Here is an 18934-nt window from a genome sequence, read left to right on the forward strand (position 1 = left end):
TTTGCAGCTAAGACCTGGGTCCTGTCATCTGAACTTGCTATGATAAATGTTGGTTAACATCTTCCAGGAAATGTATTATATACTGGCATCATTTCTAGAAGAACTGTAAACAATTGCTGTAACACCAAGGATTTATTATACATTTTAATGGCCTCTGTGAATGTTAAAATGCCAGTGCCTCACATTTGCAGAATACGCTGTAAGCTTTTTACCCTTTAATGAATGTTCATGTGGCTTGGATGCATTGTTTCATGAGGGGTCTGTGATCAAGAACAAACCAGGTTACTAAAGTTGCCCATTTTAACCAGTGACTCATATATTCCACTGGGCTCTCTTGCTTGGGATCATCGCCATTAAGCTTTCTCCCCAGTGGCACTGGGGTACCAACTGTTCTCTGACCCAAATGGGGTTGCCATGTCATGTACCCCACATGCATCTATTATTATCCACACAGTCAACTTTTGTCCTTCATGTATTGTACTAGATGCATATGTAGGCTACACTGTGTTAGAATGTGAAGTTGTCACCTTTTAAAGAGTTTCAATTTCATATCTAATTTTGAAAAGTTAATCTTTCAATGTCACTTTGTTCATTCCTTGTTTTAGTTGCTTTCGGGAGAACTATGTCGAATGGGGTACTTAAATACTGCCGCAATATCACAATTACATCGTAGTTACACCTGAGTTAAAACCAATCTTACTAATGATTACACATCCCAAACACAGGAAGACACATTCCTTCTCTCCTTAAAAGGACATACTCAAGAATGTAGACGCAGGCAAGCTTGTGAGGGAATGGTTGTTTTGGGAAAGCTACATTGACTCTTTGGGGGTGTATAAACAGACAGTTTTAATGTATAAGGTCGTAATTGCACACTGTTATGCACATATGTCTGTCAATCTTTTATAAAAGCGACTATAATACTATAAAATACACGGTGACATATATTTAATTATGATGCAGTATTTACTACGCTTTATGTTGGAAGTGGTCCCTATTTGAAACAGTTGGTATGATCTAGATTTCCTGTCCGGAACCAACTTAATCGTCAGGAAGTTAGGGCGGTGGTTGAGACTGAGCACAGCACAGCACAGCACAGGCTAGTAGGCTATTCTTTCTTTTCGTCAGGTAAGGCTACATATTTACACTATTATAAATGTATGTTTGGAAAGAAAATCTTACAAATCCCCTGTTTAATCAGTATGGTATTGCACATTGGTTGAGCAAATTCATAGAAATTCATGTTGGTACTTTTTATCACTAACGGACTAATTTGACTGTGTAGTCTAAATAGCAGCCAGCTAAATAGCAAATTGGCTAGCTACTGTAGCTCCTCGCGGTCTTGGTATATAATTGTTTTAAATGGTAGATAGCTGTTAGTTTAGACAACAATAACGTGGTTTATTTAGTTAACTTTCTAGATAAATATATACAGCTAACGGCTATTTAGTAAGCTAGCCCTGGCACACTGACAGATGTTAGCTAGGTAGTACCAGCACAGCAGTATACCATTTTATTTCCAGTAAGCTAGCTTGCTAGCGCTAAAATAGGCCTCAAAACGGGGAAACGTCACCATTATTTGGTGCCTTTCTGAACACGAATACAGACAAATATTATTAAAACAACATATTAAAGAGTCAAACATTTAAGACGTGGCAACTAACGTTAATGTTTGACCGTATGACTAATACTATATATTGGGACCAAACAGAACAAGTCTGTTGTTGCCAAAATAGTGGATCAACGGTGCAAAGTATTGAAGATGGTTATTCAAGTTAGTCTGAGTCTACATCTTGTTCTGTCAGTCAGTAAATGCCAGAGGGTAGAAGGCAGAGCGACCAGTCTGTGTACAGGAGGTCTTGGGTGGTCTTGCCTGAAAAGGCAATATGTCCTCACATCACTAGTTTTTCCTCCGCAGTACTAAAGGAACAACTAGAACAATCTTAGAAGCTGCAGAACATTTCCATTTATAGCACAGTGAGGGACACCCCACTTGGGGAATCATTGCTTCAGAATTAGATTAACTTGCCAAAGCCAGAGAGCTGGGCATTACTGGTTGGATCTTATTTGGGGTAATTGCATGATCTATTTTGTGTGCTCATGTTGTGTTTCAGAAGCCTATGAGTTACAATATGCCTTATGAATTGGTTTTCGATTTTATGATTAACAATTTAATATACTTTTTTAGTGTGGATGTGTTTTATATGAAGAAATTAATTTGCAAATGTTAAGTATGTTACATTGTACATGTAGGCTTAATCTGTTTTACCCTGACAGGTAAAAACCCCCCACAAAAGCCGCCATCATGTCGAGCAAAAGGGCAAAGGGAAAGACCACCAAGAAGCGCCCCCAGCGTGCTACCTCCAATGTGTTCGCCATGTTTGACCAGTCTCAGATCCAGGAGTTCAAGGAGGCGTTCAACATGATCGACCAGAACCGTGATGGGTTTGTTGACAAAGAGGATCTGCACGACATGCTGGCCTCACTGGGTAAGCATCATCTGAAGCTCCTTAACTGGTCAGATACTGGCCACCTTTGGTTTATATTCACAGAAAAACACTACTGGCCTGCTTTCTGTTTGAGATTTTGTACTACTGTTGTAATCCTGTTTAAAATGACCAGTGCTTGACATCTTGTTTATTTGATCTGGAGAAGGCAGAGACTCCCATCTGTGTTGTAGACAGGGATTGGGCTTTTAAGTAAGATATTTCCTCAGGCTGGAAGGTGTGGCTCCCAGCTGGTATTTAGGAGGAGTCAGAAGGCTGGAACATTCACACAATAGATATTGCATTTAACGCAGCCTGTTCTGTTGTCTATAAATTCAAATGTCTTTCTAATGTTAATTGTGAACCCATGTTTTGCGTACCTTTTTAAATCCAGGCTGACCTGTTGTTACAATAACCGTGATTTGTTTCTTTCAGGGAAAAACCCAACTGAAGATTACCTGGAGGCCATGATGACTGAAGCCCCCGGGCCTATCAACTTCACCATGTTCCTCACCATGTTTGGAGAGAAACTCAATGGCACAGACCCAGAGGATGTTATCAGAAATGCTTTTGCCTGCTTTGATGAGGAAGGCACTGGTAAGGAAGGATATCTCTCTCTCTTTCTCTGCACTTTTGGAATACAATTGATGTGCAGGATCTTAGATCTTGACATATTAAGGCTAAAAGTAATTATCAAGAAAGAACTGTCAAAATGTTTTTACTAATTATTTTAAATTGGAAGTATACTTCATTGTTAGGGGGATGATTGATTGGAGAAGCTGTAGTCATCTGAGGTGGCCTTGTCTCTCCCCTCAGGTTTCATCCAGGAAGATTACCTCAGAGAGCTGTTGACCACAATGGGAGACCGCTTCACAGACGAGGAGGTGGACGAGCTCTTCAGGGAGGCACCCATTGACAAGAAGAGCAACTTCAACTATGTGGAGTTCACACGCATCCTGAAACATGGTGCCAAGGATAAGGACGATTAAGATGGCCACATATTCTAGTTTCCACGCTCTCTCCTTCACCTTGGCTAAATCATCGTGCTGCATGTCTCGGTCTCTAAGCCCCCCCCCCCCCCATGTTAAACAAGGCAAATGTGACTGTTAAGTTACAAGACAGATGTAATAATGTGCTGGTCTATGCTTCAAAGATTTTGAAAGTGGACATGCAACTCTGGAACACCAACTATTCAAATGGGCTGGTTTAGCTGAATTTTTACATTTTATAATAAATATAAACTTTTTAAATAAAGTACTATATCAACTTGTATTTGCCCCTTATTCATTGCCCTGTATAAAACAGTTACAATAAACCCTCTTCTGTCTGATGGCTTCTTTTATATATGGTTAGAAAGCGCCTTGTTTTTTCCTGCAACTGACTGGTTTTGAGTTATGTTCCAACATGTAGGGGCTTGATTTGAAGAGGGAACGACTGTAAAAGTGAACTATAAGGCCTACCACGTTTAAGATGAGTAATTCCTATCACAGCCGTCATTTCTTTTAGATCGTTTGGAATGGGGAGATGTGTCCCTTGTGCTGCATTGTAGGTGCTCTACGGGAAATGGTGTGGAATAAAATATGTGTTTTAGGACTGGAGTATTTACTCAAGCAACTATGATGTCCGACAGAACAAGGCAACATTGAACCTGAACATGAATTTACGATAGATTCAACCTTGGTACGATGTTGTCACCTAGTGGACATACGAAGCTTTATGAAACAATTTACGTCACCACGTACGTGTCTTCAGTACAGCCAATCATGATAGAGCACCTGACTTACGGAACCACGTTGAGTTGGTTTCGGGCTTTCGGCATAGTTTCAAAGGGATTTATGTCTTGAACGGTAAGCTATTTCCACATCTGAACTAGAGTATTTTTAATTAAATCGCAGTTCAACAATTGATGGCAAACGTAACACGTATTGCGTGAAAGCAAACTGACCAACGATTTAACTGCTGCTATTTTATTATTTGAAAGATAGCTAGCTACCCTCAAACTGCTAGCAAACCCGCTAGCTACACAAGGGCAAATTACATGTATGTTGCATGTTCTGCACTTGTTCTTTATTAACAAGTCGGTTCCACCGAATTTCTTCAGGAAACAGTTTCTCGGACGGTTTCAATTACTTATCCATATGGTGTTTAGCTCATTTTAGTTATGTAACTCTGGCGCTGTCATTTGATAACCACTCTGAAGGTTAAATAACTTTATGTTGGGAACTTGTTTAGTTCTTACGTCATTTTTGATGATTGCGGATTTCTTCTGACCTGTTAGGTAGGATAATTATTTATGGGCGATAGTATGAGATTGTTTAAAATCTACATGTTTGGAACATGTATGTACGCAGTTGCTACAGGTCCGTTGGGTTGGAAGTCCTGGGCCCATGCCATGGCTTTAAAGGTGATCCAGAGGCTTCAGCTGCTGGGATCGACGGGGAAACACCTCTGCTCTGATCTGGGACAGATCTCCAGACTCCTGAGTTCCCAGTGCCGTGCCCGGGAGCGCCTCTGTGTGGCCTGCCTTTGGACCTCAGCTGGTCGCTGCATCCAGAGACATGGCTGTAAGAAGCTACAGCCAAACTTGGGGAGGATGAGCCTGTCCACAATCATCAGGGACCCGTCCTTCTTCACCACTGGGTCTGTGGGCCTCCACAAAGACTCAGCCCTCCGGTTCTGTCTGAGCCAGCTCCACGGGCTCACTCCTGCAGACGAGCAGGCCTTCCAGGTGCGGCTGGACAGCTGCTCTTCATCCCGGCAGGTCTTCCGTCTGCTTGGTGCCATGGAGGTCATGTCTGACAACATGGCAGCTGCAGTGCTGCACAGGGTAGCTGACCTGGAGCAGGACACCCACTGCCTGAAGGACCCCTCGGTTCTGGAGCAGGACACTCTCAGGGCCCTGTGCTACCAGTTGGAGCAGGACTCATGCCGTCTGACGGACGCTGGGCTGGTGTCAGCCCTGCTTGGCTGCACCCGCCTCTACCTGGACCCCTGGAGCACACTAGTGGTGCGGCTGGTGTCTGAGAGCCAGGAGAGGCTGGACAAAGGACAGATGAGTGTTGGCCAGCTGTGCACCGTAGGGCAGGCCATGCTTGCCCTGGAGGGCCCTAGCTGTGGGATGCTGGAGCAAGTGATGGATAAGGTCAAGAAGCAGGAGCCTGGCCAGTGGAGCCTAGCAGAGCTCACTGCAATCTATGGACTTCTGCAGGGCGGGGTTGGTAAGGAGGGACAGTACCAGGGCCTCCTCCATGCAATGCATCTGCATGCCATGTCAATCGCCTACCATATGGACCCTCCTGCTGTCAGCAGGGTGATGGGTGCTCTGGTGGTACTGAACCAGACCCAGGCCATGCCCCTGGTGATCAGCCTGTGCAAGCAGGCCGTAAGGCACGTACCCAACTTCAGGGATGAGGAGTTGACCGTAGTCCTTGGGGCTCTTATGCACTTTGGTCACAGCGATCACCACTTTGTGGAAGCCATGGAGAGGCACGTGCCCAGCATGGCCTTCACCTCACACCCAGAGACGGTCTCCAAGGTGATGCAGTACTTTGGGCGGCGGAACATCTTGTCCCTGCCTGTGTTTGATGCCGTGGCTGAGAGCTTTGTGTACCGAGCAGATGACTACACCACCAGCCAGGTGGCCCATCAGATCATGCCATTCGGTAAGCTGGGCTACCTCCCACCAAACGCTGGCCAGTTGTTCAGGAAAGTGGAGGCCATCCTGCACAGGCGCTTTTCCCACTTTCAGCCCAGGACCCTCCTCAACCTGCTCCACACCTGCATCCTGGTGGAGAGATACCCTGTCAACTTTGTCTCCAAGGTCTTCAACAAGTACTTCCTCCAGGAATTGCAAGGTAAATGAGCTTACAGTACATCTAGAACTACAAAGGAATGCTATGGAGATTTCCTCTTTTCATCTTGTACAGATGTCGCAATGTGTGAAATACCTGTGCTTCCTCCATGTTTTCCAGTCAAAGATGAAGGTATGGACCGCATTGTTTTGGCACAACTTACTCAGCTCTACATGTCCCTGAAGCTCGAGTGTCCCTTCTATGAGGTAGGTAACATGAGGTAGGTAACATGAGTTAAACACCTGTCAACAATATTGTTTTGGAACTGTTGAGTTTGACTCCCTCAATACCTTTTAAATCTCCTCAGGGTCCTAGGCTCCCTCCCAAGTACCGGGTCAAGTCGTTTCTCACCCCTGGGCGGTCCCTGGAGACTCAGGTGGACAGTCAACTCTATAACTATGTCAAGAATGGCCTTGTGGATCTACTCGGGTCTCGTGCATACTTTGCATCTAAAGTCCTCACTCCTTACCGTTACACCATAGGTAGTACAGACAATATGCCTGTCATTCAATATGGTTTCATATTGCTTGCTAGACATGTTGCCTGATGTTTGCCATCTTGTTATAGATGTGGAATTAAAGCTTGATGAGGAAGGATATGTTTTACCTGCTAGTCACACAGATGACGTATACAAGAGGTACGGACATGTTCATTCTTCTAGAATATAAGCCCATTCATTTTGAGTGTTGGTGTGCGGCAGTGTTAATGCTTGAATGTTTCTTTTATGTTTTATCCATGCTCCCAGGATTGCGATTTGTATTGATGGGCACAAACGGTTCGCTTCAAATGCAAAGCAGCTTCTTGGAAAAGAGGCCATTAAACAGAGGCATCTAAGACTCCTGGGATATAAAGTTGTTCAGGTTAGCAACCTATGATGCAGTCCCGGTATCCATAACTGAAGCATGTATAGTCTTGTGAAAATGAGTGCTTTGACTACAGATGTGCCTGAGTGTTGCATTTGGCACCTTGTGATTGCCAACGTTCCGTTTCAGTGTCCTTGCTGGTCATTGTCACCAGTTTTCTGTTTGCCAGTTGCTGTCAGTATTCCTTTTGATTTCTTCTGTCTGGTGTGACAGCTTTGTCTGTTCTTTGTTGACGAATGTGCTAGTGCTGTGGAGAGTCAGGGTTTTTCTGCCATGACATCCTAATGATTCTCATCTCCTTCTTTTCCAGATTCCTTACTATGAATTTGAGAATCTGCAAAACCATACTGAGATTGTTCAGTATCTCCACAAAAAGATATTCCCTCACAGTTACAGGCTAAGTTGGTGACACTGTTATATATTCCTTGTGAGTGTATCAGCAATACATTTACGGAAGCAAAATAAACTCATCATGTTAAAAGTGTGCTAGTGGAAAGATGTGTCCAAATACACTAACAATATTGGATAGTTAGTATATTGTAATATTAATAATGGTTTGAACTGGCAGTTAATTAAAATGAGGTCACTGACAACAATTTATATTATTACTGACAATGTGAAATATATATACATTTATTTGTTCTTGGACACACAATGTTGCAGTACAAAGTTGAGAGAAACCAAATTTCCCAAGAATCACCATGGAGAGAGAGAAATGTCCATAACAAGATCAAGATAGGCTGTCAACATTAACCAAATGTTTTGGGTTTGTTTTTCCACTGATAACCAATGGTTGATAATATCCTGGTCACCACCATGACCTGGGAGTGTCAGTTGGATAAATATAAAAATGTTATACATAAAAAGACAAAACAAATGATGGGTCTTGTGTGGGCTCCTATGTGGCTGGAATCTGGGGCAGGCCAAACTCGTCCACCAAAACTCCATCCTGAAACACAGTTACAATCACAGTCAGGTTCTCAGGAAACACTGCGATCTTCAACACACACACACATATATATCCATCTGGAGGAAGAAGATGAGAAGTACCCGGTTGATGCTCTTCTCGCCCGGCACTCCTTCAGGGATGGAAGGATGACTGGTGGCCTCATCCAGATAAGAGCTGTCCTCATCCAAAAGGAGCTCATCTCCCAAGGCGTCCAGCTCTGTGTTCACAAACACTGATTTATCACAGCCTATATATTTTGTATATAGTAAGCTTTCTAATGGTCATCACACAAATGTTCCAAAGTGAGCAACCCTCCTAACTGTGGAAAGATACAAAAGTAGAGAGAGCTGTTTATTGTCAGTGTCAGCTAATCTAACACCACTGCCGTGGTGCTGCATTCACCTGCTTCGAGGTCATCGTCATCGATCTCTGGCGTCCCGTAGCTTCTGCTCATGGCTTCCTGGACCTCGTTGGCATCCTCCATCATGTCCTCCAGCTGATCCTGGAGATCCTGCAACACAAGCAATATTCTATTTACTTCCCAGCACCAGCCAAGCTAAAGTAGGCAACAACGTTGAAGGTATTTGAGGGAGTCAGATGGCTGAGCGGTGAGGGAGTCGGGCTAGTAATCTGAAGGTTGCCAGTTCGATTCCCGGCCGTGTCAATTGACGTTGTGTCCTTGGGCAAGGCACTTCACCCTAGTTGCTTCGGGGGGAATGTCCCTGTACTTACTGTAAGTCGCTCTGGATAAAAGCGTCTGCTAAATGTAAATGTATTTAAGTATCTTAACGTTACCAAAAGGATTTTGTGACATTAAGAAGTCAGATCTACAGTATCAATAGCACATACCTCAATCTGATTGATCTTTGTGACATTACGAAGTCAGATCTACAGTATCAATAGCACATACCTCAATCTGATCGACTCTTTGTGACATTAAGAAGTCAGATATACAGTATCAATAGCACATACCTCAATCTGATCGATCTTTACATTCTTGTATGCCTTCTTCATCTCTTTGGCTCCAACCTTCATGGCATCCACCTATGGCGTACATTAATAACAAGCCAGTGTTTTTTGAGGTCGGATCAATAGACAGGAAGCCCAGTGTAATAATGGCATGGTGAGAGCTGTGCAGGAGTGGATAGTATCACATGTTTCATACGGTAGTTTTGGTGTCTTTGAGGGTCTGGATTGTGTAGTTGGCCTGTTCCATGTTGAAAGACTGCTGCATAAGATTGTCTCTCTGGCCCTCATACCTGAACATGACAAAAATGTCATGCTATAGAGTACAGTTGGTGCATTTCTGAATATTGTACTACTGCTCGTAAGTTATGAAAGCAAGTCATACTAATTAACATGCCATGGATAAGGAAGTGAATGTGTCCCATAACTTACATTCTCTTTTGCTTCAGCACTCTCATGGCCTTTTGCTTGACCATGTTCTGATAGAAACAAAGTACAGATGTGAGATAAACAATGGTCCCACAGAACAGTACTTCATGTGATATGGATGTATCATATAACCTAACCGGTTTCCGATTCCCTCACCGCTCAGGTGGCTGAGCGGTGAGGGAATCGGGCTAGTAATCCGAAGGTTGCCAGTTCGATTCCCGGTCATGCCAACTGACGTTGTGTCCTTGGGCAAGGCACTTCACCCTACTTGCCTCGGGGGGAATGTCCCTGTACTTACTGTAAGTCGCTGGACCATTACATTCCAAGTATAGAGATGATATCACATTGTAAAACCAATGTTACCTTTGACGGCCCATCTCTCATCTTCTTCATCTGATCTTTGTACTTGACAAGCTCAACGTCTAACCTTGAAATCTTCTTATCAATAGACTCAGCCCTAGAGTCCACCTATGGTAATAAGTTAAAACAAAAATAGAAGTAGCAAGAGGTTTACTTTTAATAAAATATAGCAGTTGAATACACATTTCTGATGCTGTGAAGCAAAATATATCTTTAGGCCAAAACCAGTTAAACGGGTTGATTTAAGTCAATGCCTTGCCCCATTTCATAACAGGAATAAGAACCTGGTCTTAATTTGCCCAGTCGCTATTGCGACTAATAAAAGAAAACAAAACTCAATTGTATGCCAGAAATGCTTAAATCAGTTATTTCAGTTGTAAACATATCGTTCTGATAGACTATTGTTCTTTGTATTGTTTTGTGTTTAAATTAGCTGGCTAATGTTAGCCAACTAGTACGTCTTTTGCCAGACAACTCACTACAGATAGTTATTTAAAGCTGCTATTAACTTTGATTTCTTCGGTTTTCAGTCTAAAACATTTATCTAATTCACCCCAAAAGTATGGCTATAGATACTATTTCTACGTTAGTTAGCAAGGTAGACGTCAGCCTATACTTGACACTGAAGTGCTTGTTCCCACGAAGTTCTTTGTTTATTTATTAAGAAGGAGCAGCTCTGCAAGTTGTGACAATCGATACTTACACCTCCAATACAGTCTGTTAGATTGGGTGGGGGTCCCTTGGGCTTTCCTCGACCAAAAATACGATTCATTTTGTCCCAAATAGATATTTGTTAGCATAAAATAATCAGCTAGCTAAATGTCACTTCAGCTGGGACACCCGGAAATAACCCTCGTGACGTCACACCAGTCACATGGTTGTCCAACTTTGCTATCAACGCCCTACCGTCATTAGCTGGAGGATACATTCAAAGGACTGCTAGTCTGAAAGAACAGAATGATAATTTGTATCCTTTTAACGTCGGTGTATTTATTTGAACTGAGAAAGATGATTGAAAAGCATAATATGTCCATTAGGGGGCACCCCAGTGTCATGTTTTCAAATACAAACACATGTTATATTAAATTACATCAGCCCCTTCCATATAGGCAGTCATTTGGAATACTATTGCTCTTAGTCCATGTGTTGGATGAACAGATGAACAATCAATCAAGCCAAAGGTGATGCTGATGCATTGTTGAAGTTTATCCGGAATGATAGGTCACTAATGCATTTACAAAACAGTAAATGGAATCCATGAACAGTACAATTTCAGTTTTCCGTGAAATGAGTGGGACATTTCCGTGGATTCCATCATACACAGACCTTCTCCACACACATTAATCTAATTGAAAACGACGGACCAGTCTATTAACTATAGCTGTTGAAGACTATAATTAAAATGAAAAATATTTTTATTTAGAGGTCTGTTAACTCCGTTAACTTCAGAACCGTCTACAGGGATAAAGTCATTGTGCTTGATTACACTGTACTCGATGATCCATAAGAACCCTGGATTAAACATTCAGCAAGAGCTTCACACACACACACACACACACACACACACACACACACACACACACACACACACACACACACACACACACACACACACACACACACACACACACACACACACACACACACACAACTACATTAATTCATATATACATTTTATATCAATAGGTCAATATACAATATTGATGTACATATCCTTAAACGAATATTGATCAATGATGCATGACATCTTCATATGTTGTAAACTATTGCCTACAGGCCTATTCTGAAATGACATAAAGACTTAGAAACAAGGGCAATGAAGACAGCACTGTAATTTTCACATTGCAGATGTCACTTGGGTTTGGCCTAGATCATTTGAGTCTTCTTTCCCAATCCAGGAGATTGAAGACAGTTCCATGGCTAGTCATGCCGGTTTATTCCCGTCTGGGTTCTCCATTGGGAGGGGAGCTTCTCTCACAGTGCTCCTGGACTTACTGCTCCTCGGGCCCCTATCTCCCTTCAGCTTTGCTGGGAGACAGAAATCCCTGAAGCATCGCTGAAAGATCTCATCAAGGAAGGCGTATAAGATGGGGTTGAGGCTGCTGTTACTGTAGCCCAGCACCACGCAGAAGAAGTAGGCAGCCATGACGGCCATGGTCTCGGGCACGCTCACCAGGGCCATGATCATATTCATTTTAAATCAATAAATTAACATAGTATATTGATGCAAGACAGTATGTTGTTTTCATTCACTTTAATACTGAGCACTGCACAGCATGTTTTGGTCTGAGTAGGCTATCATCTCTGCATGTAACAGAAAACTAAAACAGCAATAATTGATAAAACACAGATACTTACAAATAATGATAATAAATTTGTGTTTGATGTTGGGGGGGTCAGATGGCTGAGCGGTTAGGGAATCGGGCTACCAATCAGAAGGTTGCTGGTTCAATTCCCAGCCGTGCAAATGACGTTGTGTCCCTAGGCACGGCACTTCACCCTACTTGCCTCGGGGGGATGTCCCTGTACTTACTGTAAGTCGCTCTGGATAAGAGCATCTGCTAAATGACTAAATGTAAATGTTGATCACGTGAGGTGATACTAACTTGAAGACTGCAGAATCACCTCTAAAAGCTTAAATGATTACCTTAAACTAATCTTTCTACAAACACTCACATTTAGGTTACATCAAAAATGACATGTTAACACTGTAATATTGGTCAAGAGTAGAGACAAATAAAACCTAAATAATGTTTGTTGGGTTAGAACCTGTATATTTGTTTTACAAGTCCACATCCCTGTAAGGCTATCAACTGTAACCTTACAAAACTGAAATGACCTGCAGAATAGGTGCGACGATCTGTAGTATGCTTGGACTGTGCCTCTGAAAATAAATCACGTTACCACAGTACTATCAGGCTCTAAAAGTCAATGGAGTTTTAGTTACACGTTTACAAGTCTTTAAATATACATTCAAAATCCAGTGGGAGTCACTGTACAACATTAACAAAAAGCACAGACCACCAAGCATTTACTTTGTGTATGATCAAAGAACACTTAAAATATTTGATATTTATATCTGTACATGTGTTCCAATAATTGGCCATGCTACAAATACTGATACATTTCATATAATGTCTGTGCAAAGCAACTTTAAGACTATACAATTTCTGAATAAGTATATTACTTATCGATGTATTTGACATAAATCTGAATACTCAACCACGTGCACAATATGTCCATGAAGGAAATATCCAAATGTTTTGAATTGCATTGATCTACTCATGTTTTTCTAAGGTAAGAACATTCATAATCTAATATGAATATATGTAACTAGGCGCAAGTCAAATTAACAGCACAAAATATCTTAAGATTAACAACTTGACACAAGATCAAAGTTGCTAAAAAAGCCCTCTGTCAAATTACAAAATAACAATTAAATCCAGGATTTCTCACAATAACAGTGATTGTGTCAACAACAGCATTTTTATTCGGTCTATCTCAAAGGTCCCACTTATCATCTAACCCTGACACACTGGAGCTAATCAACACAATGTTTAGAAATATTTCAGATTGTTGCATTATGACTGATAGTGTTTCATTGACTCCTTTTGGTCATGATGAAAAGAAAATGTAACTGAATGTACTTCATAACGTTCCCTAATTGTAATGTTTCTTTACACCAGGCACACAATGTAACAAGCATTATATTGTAGCGCCTTGATGTCAGCCTGAAAAATACCATATCTGGACTGCATAAGGCACTTCTGGCCTAAGGAACTATATACACAGTCCATGAAACATTTAAATATATTAAAAACGTATATTAATAAAAGAAAAAGAAAATGTAATTTTAATTACAAACATAATAATGTCTTTTTAGCACTATATTCTCTATTATTTATGATGAAAAGGCAAAATATCGCTAACCGCCATCCCTGAGAATTTCAATTTAAAACACCTTAGAGTTCTGTCATCTGACTGCTGTATTCTAACACACAATATGGCAATAGCTAATATTGACACAGTGCATGTAAAAATAAAAATCTATTGTATTATTTTTGTAATTCCCTTAAGGTGAGAATGTTATCTGCAAATCAATTGTATGTCCAAATTACTCAATGTATACAAATGTGCAAATAAATGTAATTGGTGTCCTTGAATTCATTCAATACCCCTCTTATCCGTTTAAAAATAATGATCAGTGATGCATGATATCCTCATATGTCTTGGACATAGCCCACAGGCCTATTCTGAAATGACATAATGACTTGAATTTGATTGTAGCAACAAGGGCAATTTATATAGCACTGTAGTTTTCACATTGCAGATGTCACTTGGGTCAGGCCTAGATCATTTGAGTCTTCTTTTCCAATCCGAGAGATTGAAGACAGTTCCATGGCTAGTCATGCCGGTTTAGTCCCGTCTGGGTTCTCCATTGGGAGGGGAGCTTCTCTCACAGTGCTCCTGGCCTTACTGCTCCCCGGGCCTCTCTCTCCCTTCAGCTTTGCTGGGAGACAGAAATCCCTGAAGCATCGCTTAAAGTTCTCGTCCAGGAAGGCGTAGAGGATGGGGTTGAGGCTGCTGTTGGTGTAGCCCAGCGCCACGCAGAAGAAGTAGGCAGCCATGACGGCCGTGGTCTCGGGCACGCTCACCAGGGCCTTGATCAGGATGAAGATGTGGATGGGTGTCCAGCACACCACGAACGCGGCCACCACCACCATGACCAGGCGGGTGATGCGTCGTAGAGTGCGGTCCTTTTCACGCGAACCGGACAACAGCCTGACGCTCTTCAGCCTCAGAACCATCAGAGAATAACAGACGGTGATGATGAGCACAGGCACCACGAAGGCAAACACAAACACACAGATCTTCATCAGAGTGTCCCAGTAGATGTAGGGCTCAGGGAATTGTAAGGCACACTCTGTAGTGCCTAGAGGAGGAAGGATGAGAGAAGAGAAGAGAGAAAAACAAAAGGGGGGAGGAAAAAGAGAGACAGGAGAGGTACGAGAGAGTAAAGCAGAGAGGACAGAGAGAACAGGGAGAGAGGAGTTATGACAGGGAGACTGTTAAATGTACCCACGCTTTGGTGTAACATAAATACCATTTCACAGTGACTCTTTCCACTCATGCTGTCTGGCTGTTATGGAACAGCTAATGTGCTCTTAAATGGGAACATCTTGCGCAACATTGGCTCTTTCACTTTTCACAACATCCTCTGTATATGGCTGTGATACAGTGAGATAAGATAATGGAAAGCTCATTACCATCAGATAGATAAGCTTATGTTCCTTTCCGACTATGAAAATTAGACAAAAGAATCAGCATTGCTAAAAAAACACAGATTGCCAGAGAAAATGTGACTGGCATTTCTCATTGTAATGAGTTCCTCCATAGACCTCTAAGGGCAAATAAAGCATGATAATGGACCATTCCACTCTGTTATGAGACAATTCCTCGACATCTCTTGGGAAATTTGCCTTTGAAGACATTTGCGAGTGGCTGTGTTGAGTGTGTGTGCGTGTGTGTGCTTGTGTGTGTCTGTGCAATCGTGTGTGTGTGTGTGTGTGTTTGTGTATTTCTCACCATTGTTTGTTTGTGTACCCCCAAGCAGAAGAGCAGGTATCCCTGCAGCCGATGACAGGATCCAGATACACACGTTGATCATCTTGGCTTTTATGGGCGTCCGGAAGTCCAGCGCCTTGACCGGGTGGCACACAGCCACGTAGCGGTCCACACTCATCATGGTCAATGTGAAGATGCTGGTGAACATGTTGTAGTAGTCTATGGAGATGAAGACCTTACACACCACCTCACCAAACGGCCACGAGTTTAACAGGTAGTCTGTGCTCTGGAAAGGCATTGTTGTGGTTACCAGGGCATCAGCAAGGGCCAAGTTGAATATGTAAATGTTGGTGGCGGTCTTCATTTTTGTGTACCTGAACATAAAATACATTTGAAATGATTATGAAAAACATCCATTATTTAAATGACCGGAAGACTAAAATGAAGACACAATTGATGAGAGAATATTTTTGCATTATTCACAATCAATTTAGGAAACATTTAAAATTTGAATGATTTAAGACGAAATTGAGGATGAATTTTACTTAAATTAATTTTGAACTTAAATTATTCTTGAAATGCTAATTAGTCTGTCTTTGTTCTGTCACAACTGGATCACATAATGCTGCTTCAACCATTTAGAGGCTGCTGAAGCTTCCATGTTTCCATCTTTGCATTGTCAATGGTGGTTTATAGACACACACTAGTACAATGCATCAATTACAATGGCCACAAACCTCTGTCCTATAACAGTACCATCAATCACCACACTGTGGGTCATGCAAGTGAAAGACCCACAGGTGGCTCTTCACAGAACTTATCTATTGGTTTTATTGCACTGGGTGAGATACAATTTATTTATTTTAATCATCATCCTATTCCTATATACTTATATTTAGCATGTTTTGACGTCAACAAACAGAAAATATAGAGAAATATAGAGAATATATCAGTCCCATAATTGAGACATTTGGCTGCAGAATGAAATCAACATGACATCAACAGTAATAAGCAAACACTAATAATAACTGACAAGTTTAAAATGCATGAGTGTGTCAGACAGAACGACTGAGGAAATGCTTTCAAAATACACTACAAGGTAGACCTTGTTGACACAGAATATGGACAATGTGCCAATAATTATCTCCGATGGGAAACTGTGCAGGTCCTCTGCTTGGTAAAGGTAATGTGCCATCAATCTGATTCAAGCTAGTCTTCTGTTGGCAGTGATCTTCCCATGTGATATGGTCCTTGATTTATCTGATTCACACTCCATCAATAAAAACAAATGAGGTGCTGCAAGACTTCTGCATGAGAGATCACAACAGATTTAAATTGTGGTCCATAAGGATTTTCCATTCCAATATCACAATGACTAAAATACCTGATTTACATATTTATTGTCCCTATCTGTTTACTGCTTAGTTTTTTTTGTGTGTTTTTTGTGCATACATTTAACAACAAATATATGTTGTGTATATGACATACAAGCAACATAAGCACAACTGGTCGACTGGGAGATGCTGAACAATACTTTAATGATGATGCCTCAATGCATAATCTGAAATATCTACCATCCCTCACATCCATGTCAAGATGTTCATGAATTACTCCCAAAGCTTTGATTTCCATTTCACCAAATATACCATTTTCCCTAGTTTAAAGGAATTTAGGGCCTATTCAATTACTCTTCATGCGTGCATGCAAAAAAACAATTGCCTCTGGGTGTCTCGCAAGTTTTTGGAATGAAAAAGAACTTGGTCAGGAATTTTTATCTGTACTATGGATCTACATACATAATTAAGAAGGACGTAAATACATATTGATACATTAATGTGGGTTTCCTTGTGCATTAATAGTCACTTTTCATTTACCAAACGGTGGACAAACAACCCGAGCACTGACGGTACATGCAAAAAAGTTGCGCCTTACCTGATTATAACATACATGACGAGGCAGTTTCCCACTAAGCCCACCACAAACACCACGGAATAGACAGCGGTGATGATGGGGATGATTGGGGACATGGGTTCCTCGTCCCACTCGTCGCTATGGGTGCTATTGGGAGTTTGTGATTCAGACAGCCAAGTATAATTAATGAAACAGTCTTCGGCGAGCGCAGAAAGACACTTGTCTCCTTTGAAGATTTCCACCGGAGTGCTTTCCATTTTGGAAACGCTTGACCACCCCACAATACGAATGAAATGGGCTAAGAGAACACTTCTTGCGGTCCGTTCGGATTGGAGAGAAAAAGGAAAGTTAACGTGATTATTATACCTGAATAGACTTTTATGGCATTCTTTAAGTGAATGGTTTTCTATGGTCTTTCTAGGGTCTATAAAATATTTTAAACATGTTATTAGTCAACTGTGAATACACAAAGCATTTCTGTAAAACAATTTTCAGACCGCATAACCTTATCCAACCCACCCGCATCCATGAACTCACCCATTTGTTATTAGGCTTTATTCGATCCTTTTAGCTCCATGGAGATCAAATCTGAGGCATGGAGGACGTAGCCTAGTGTGTTTTCTTTTCCCTTGCTGGAGGATACGGGTAGCCAAAGTTTGTAGAGAGAGGTAAGATGAGGCAAGTGAATTGGCTATGCAACGGCAGACACTCGTGGGCACGCACAGTGTGGGCTGCTGCGAGCATCCGAGCGGTAGCGCGCTCTCGTGCTCATTTCTCCATACCCCCTCCCCCTACCACAAATATGACATCAGGGAAGTGACAATAACCTTAAGGCAAACACTGCAAACTCGGTGTCCATGTAACAAAATAGGTCGATGCAATTCTAAAACCAAGCGATGAGACTTTCTTTCGGATTAAGTTACGATGCTGTCTGTCGAACGAATGTTGATCATGATATCATATTTTAGCTGTAGCCTAATTCTTATCACTTCATACTTTGGGTATCTAAACATATTGTTCAACTCCTCAAAATATAAATCATTATTTGGATGAATAGTTTAATCTTTTGTGCTAAACTCAACTGTGAGGAAGTAGCCTATATTACTATATGCATGCTCTATATAGCTAAAATGCAGCAAGTACCACAGATACCGCACAATATCAGATACCACACAATAACAAGCAAAATATAGGCTAAATGGAACATTCTCTCTTTATTAGGCTACATAAATATTCTAATGTTATAGATGCATTAAGATCATAAATAATGTGTCTAATCCATAATGCATCATTCACAACAATAAACACAAAGTGTTTGTGTGTTTGTGTGGAGATAACATCCACTGTGAACAACCCTGCATGTGCAGAGGCATTGGCCAGTCCATGCGTTCCTGCCTGTCCAACAGCTAACAGGACAAGAGAGCCAAATCAGAAGCCAAACGTCATTATGACGAGAGAAAAAACAACCTTCCCGATTTTATTTGTACTTTCTGCAGTGTATGATGCATGTATACCTCTGTTCAAGTGAGCGGGCTGGAGATAACGGGTTGGAGC

General features: G+C 41.6%; 4 protein-coding genes across 5 annotated transcripts; 2 read left to right on the forward strand and 2 right to left on the reverse strand.

Moving 5' to 3' along the window:
* Nucleotides 1-981: 981 nt before the first annotated feature.
* On the forward strand, nucleotides 982-3756 carry myl12.1 (myosin, light chain 12, genome duplicate 1). The gene is made up of 4 exons (XM_062479453.1): nucleotides 982-1128; nucleotides 2278-2489; nucleotides 2922-3083; nucleotides 3303-3756. Exons 2-4 carry the CDS (start codon nucleotides 2306-2308, stop codon nucleotides 3473-3475), a joined length of 519 nt encoding a protein of 172 aa, XP_062335437.1. The 5' UTR covers nucleotides 982-1128; nucleotides 2278-2305; the 3' UTR covers nucleotides 3476-3756.
* A 483-nt stretch (nucleotides 3757-4239) lies between these two features.
* Nucleotides 4240-8073, forward strand: fastkd3 (FAST kinase domains 3). Of its 2 annotated transcripts, none has more exons than XM_062479523.1 (7): nucleotides 4240-4333; nucleotides 4847-6340; nucleotides 6458-6543; nucleotides 6645-6819; nucleotides 6905-6974; nucleotides 7083-7197; nucleotides 7511-8073. In XM_062479523.1, exons 2-7 carry the CDS (start codon nucleotides 4879-4881, stop codon nucleotides 7607-7609), a joined length of 2007 nt encoding a protein of 668 aa, XP_062335507.1. In that variant the 5' UTR covers nucleotides 4240-4333; nucleotides 4847-4878; the 3' UTR covers nucleotides 7610-8073. The 2 variants fall into 2 exon arrangements, with proteins under 2 accessions (XP_062335507.1, XP_062335508.1); XM_062479524.1 differs by having other exon boundaries at nucleotides 4273-4333; nucleotides 4838-6340.
* Nucleotides 7768-10767, reverse strand: chmp5b (charged multivesicular body protein 5b). The gene is made up of 8 exons (XM_062479525.1): nucleotides 10608-10767; nucleotides 9908-10012; nucleotides 9548-9594; nucleotides 9315-9408; nucleotides 9122-9193; nucleotides 8552-8660; nucleotides 8251-8366; nucleotides 7768-8149 (listed from the first exon to the last, which is right to left on the reverse strand). The coding sequence occupies exons 1-8, from the start codon at nucleotides 10674-10676 to the stop codon at nucleotides 8099-8101; spliced, it is 663 nt and encodes a 220-aa protein (XP_062335509.1). The 5' UTR covers nucleotides 10677-10767; the 3' UTR covers nucleotides 7768-8098.
* Nucleotides 10768-12194: 1427 nt separating this feature from the next.
* Nucleotides 12195-18118, reverse strand: LOC134035249 (delta-type opioid receptor-like). The gene is made up of 4 exons (XM_062480198.1): nucleotides 17918-18118; nucleotides 17402-17692; nucleotides 15491-15843; nucleotides 12195-14837 (listed from the first exon to the last, which is right to left on the reverse strand). Exons 2-4 carry the CDS (start codon nucleotides 17635-17637, stop codon nucleotides 14311-14313), a joined length of 1116 nt encoding a protein of 371 aa, XP_062336182.1. The 5' UTR covers nucleotides 17638-17692; nucleotides 17918-18118; the 3' UTR covers nucleotides 12195-14310.
* Between the last annotated feature and the right edge of the window lie 816 nt (nucleotides 18119-18934).

This window comes from Osmerus eperlanus, chromosome 15, assembly GCF_963692335.1.
Source record: "Osmerus eperlanus chromosome 15, fOsmEpe2.1, whole genome shotgun sequence".
Taxonomy (NCBI): Eukaryota; Metazoa; Chordata; class Actinopteri; order Osmeriformes; family Osmeridae; genus Osmerus; species Osmerus eperlanus.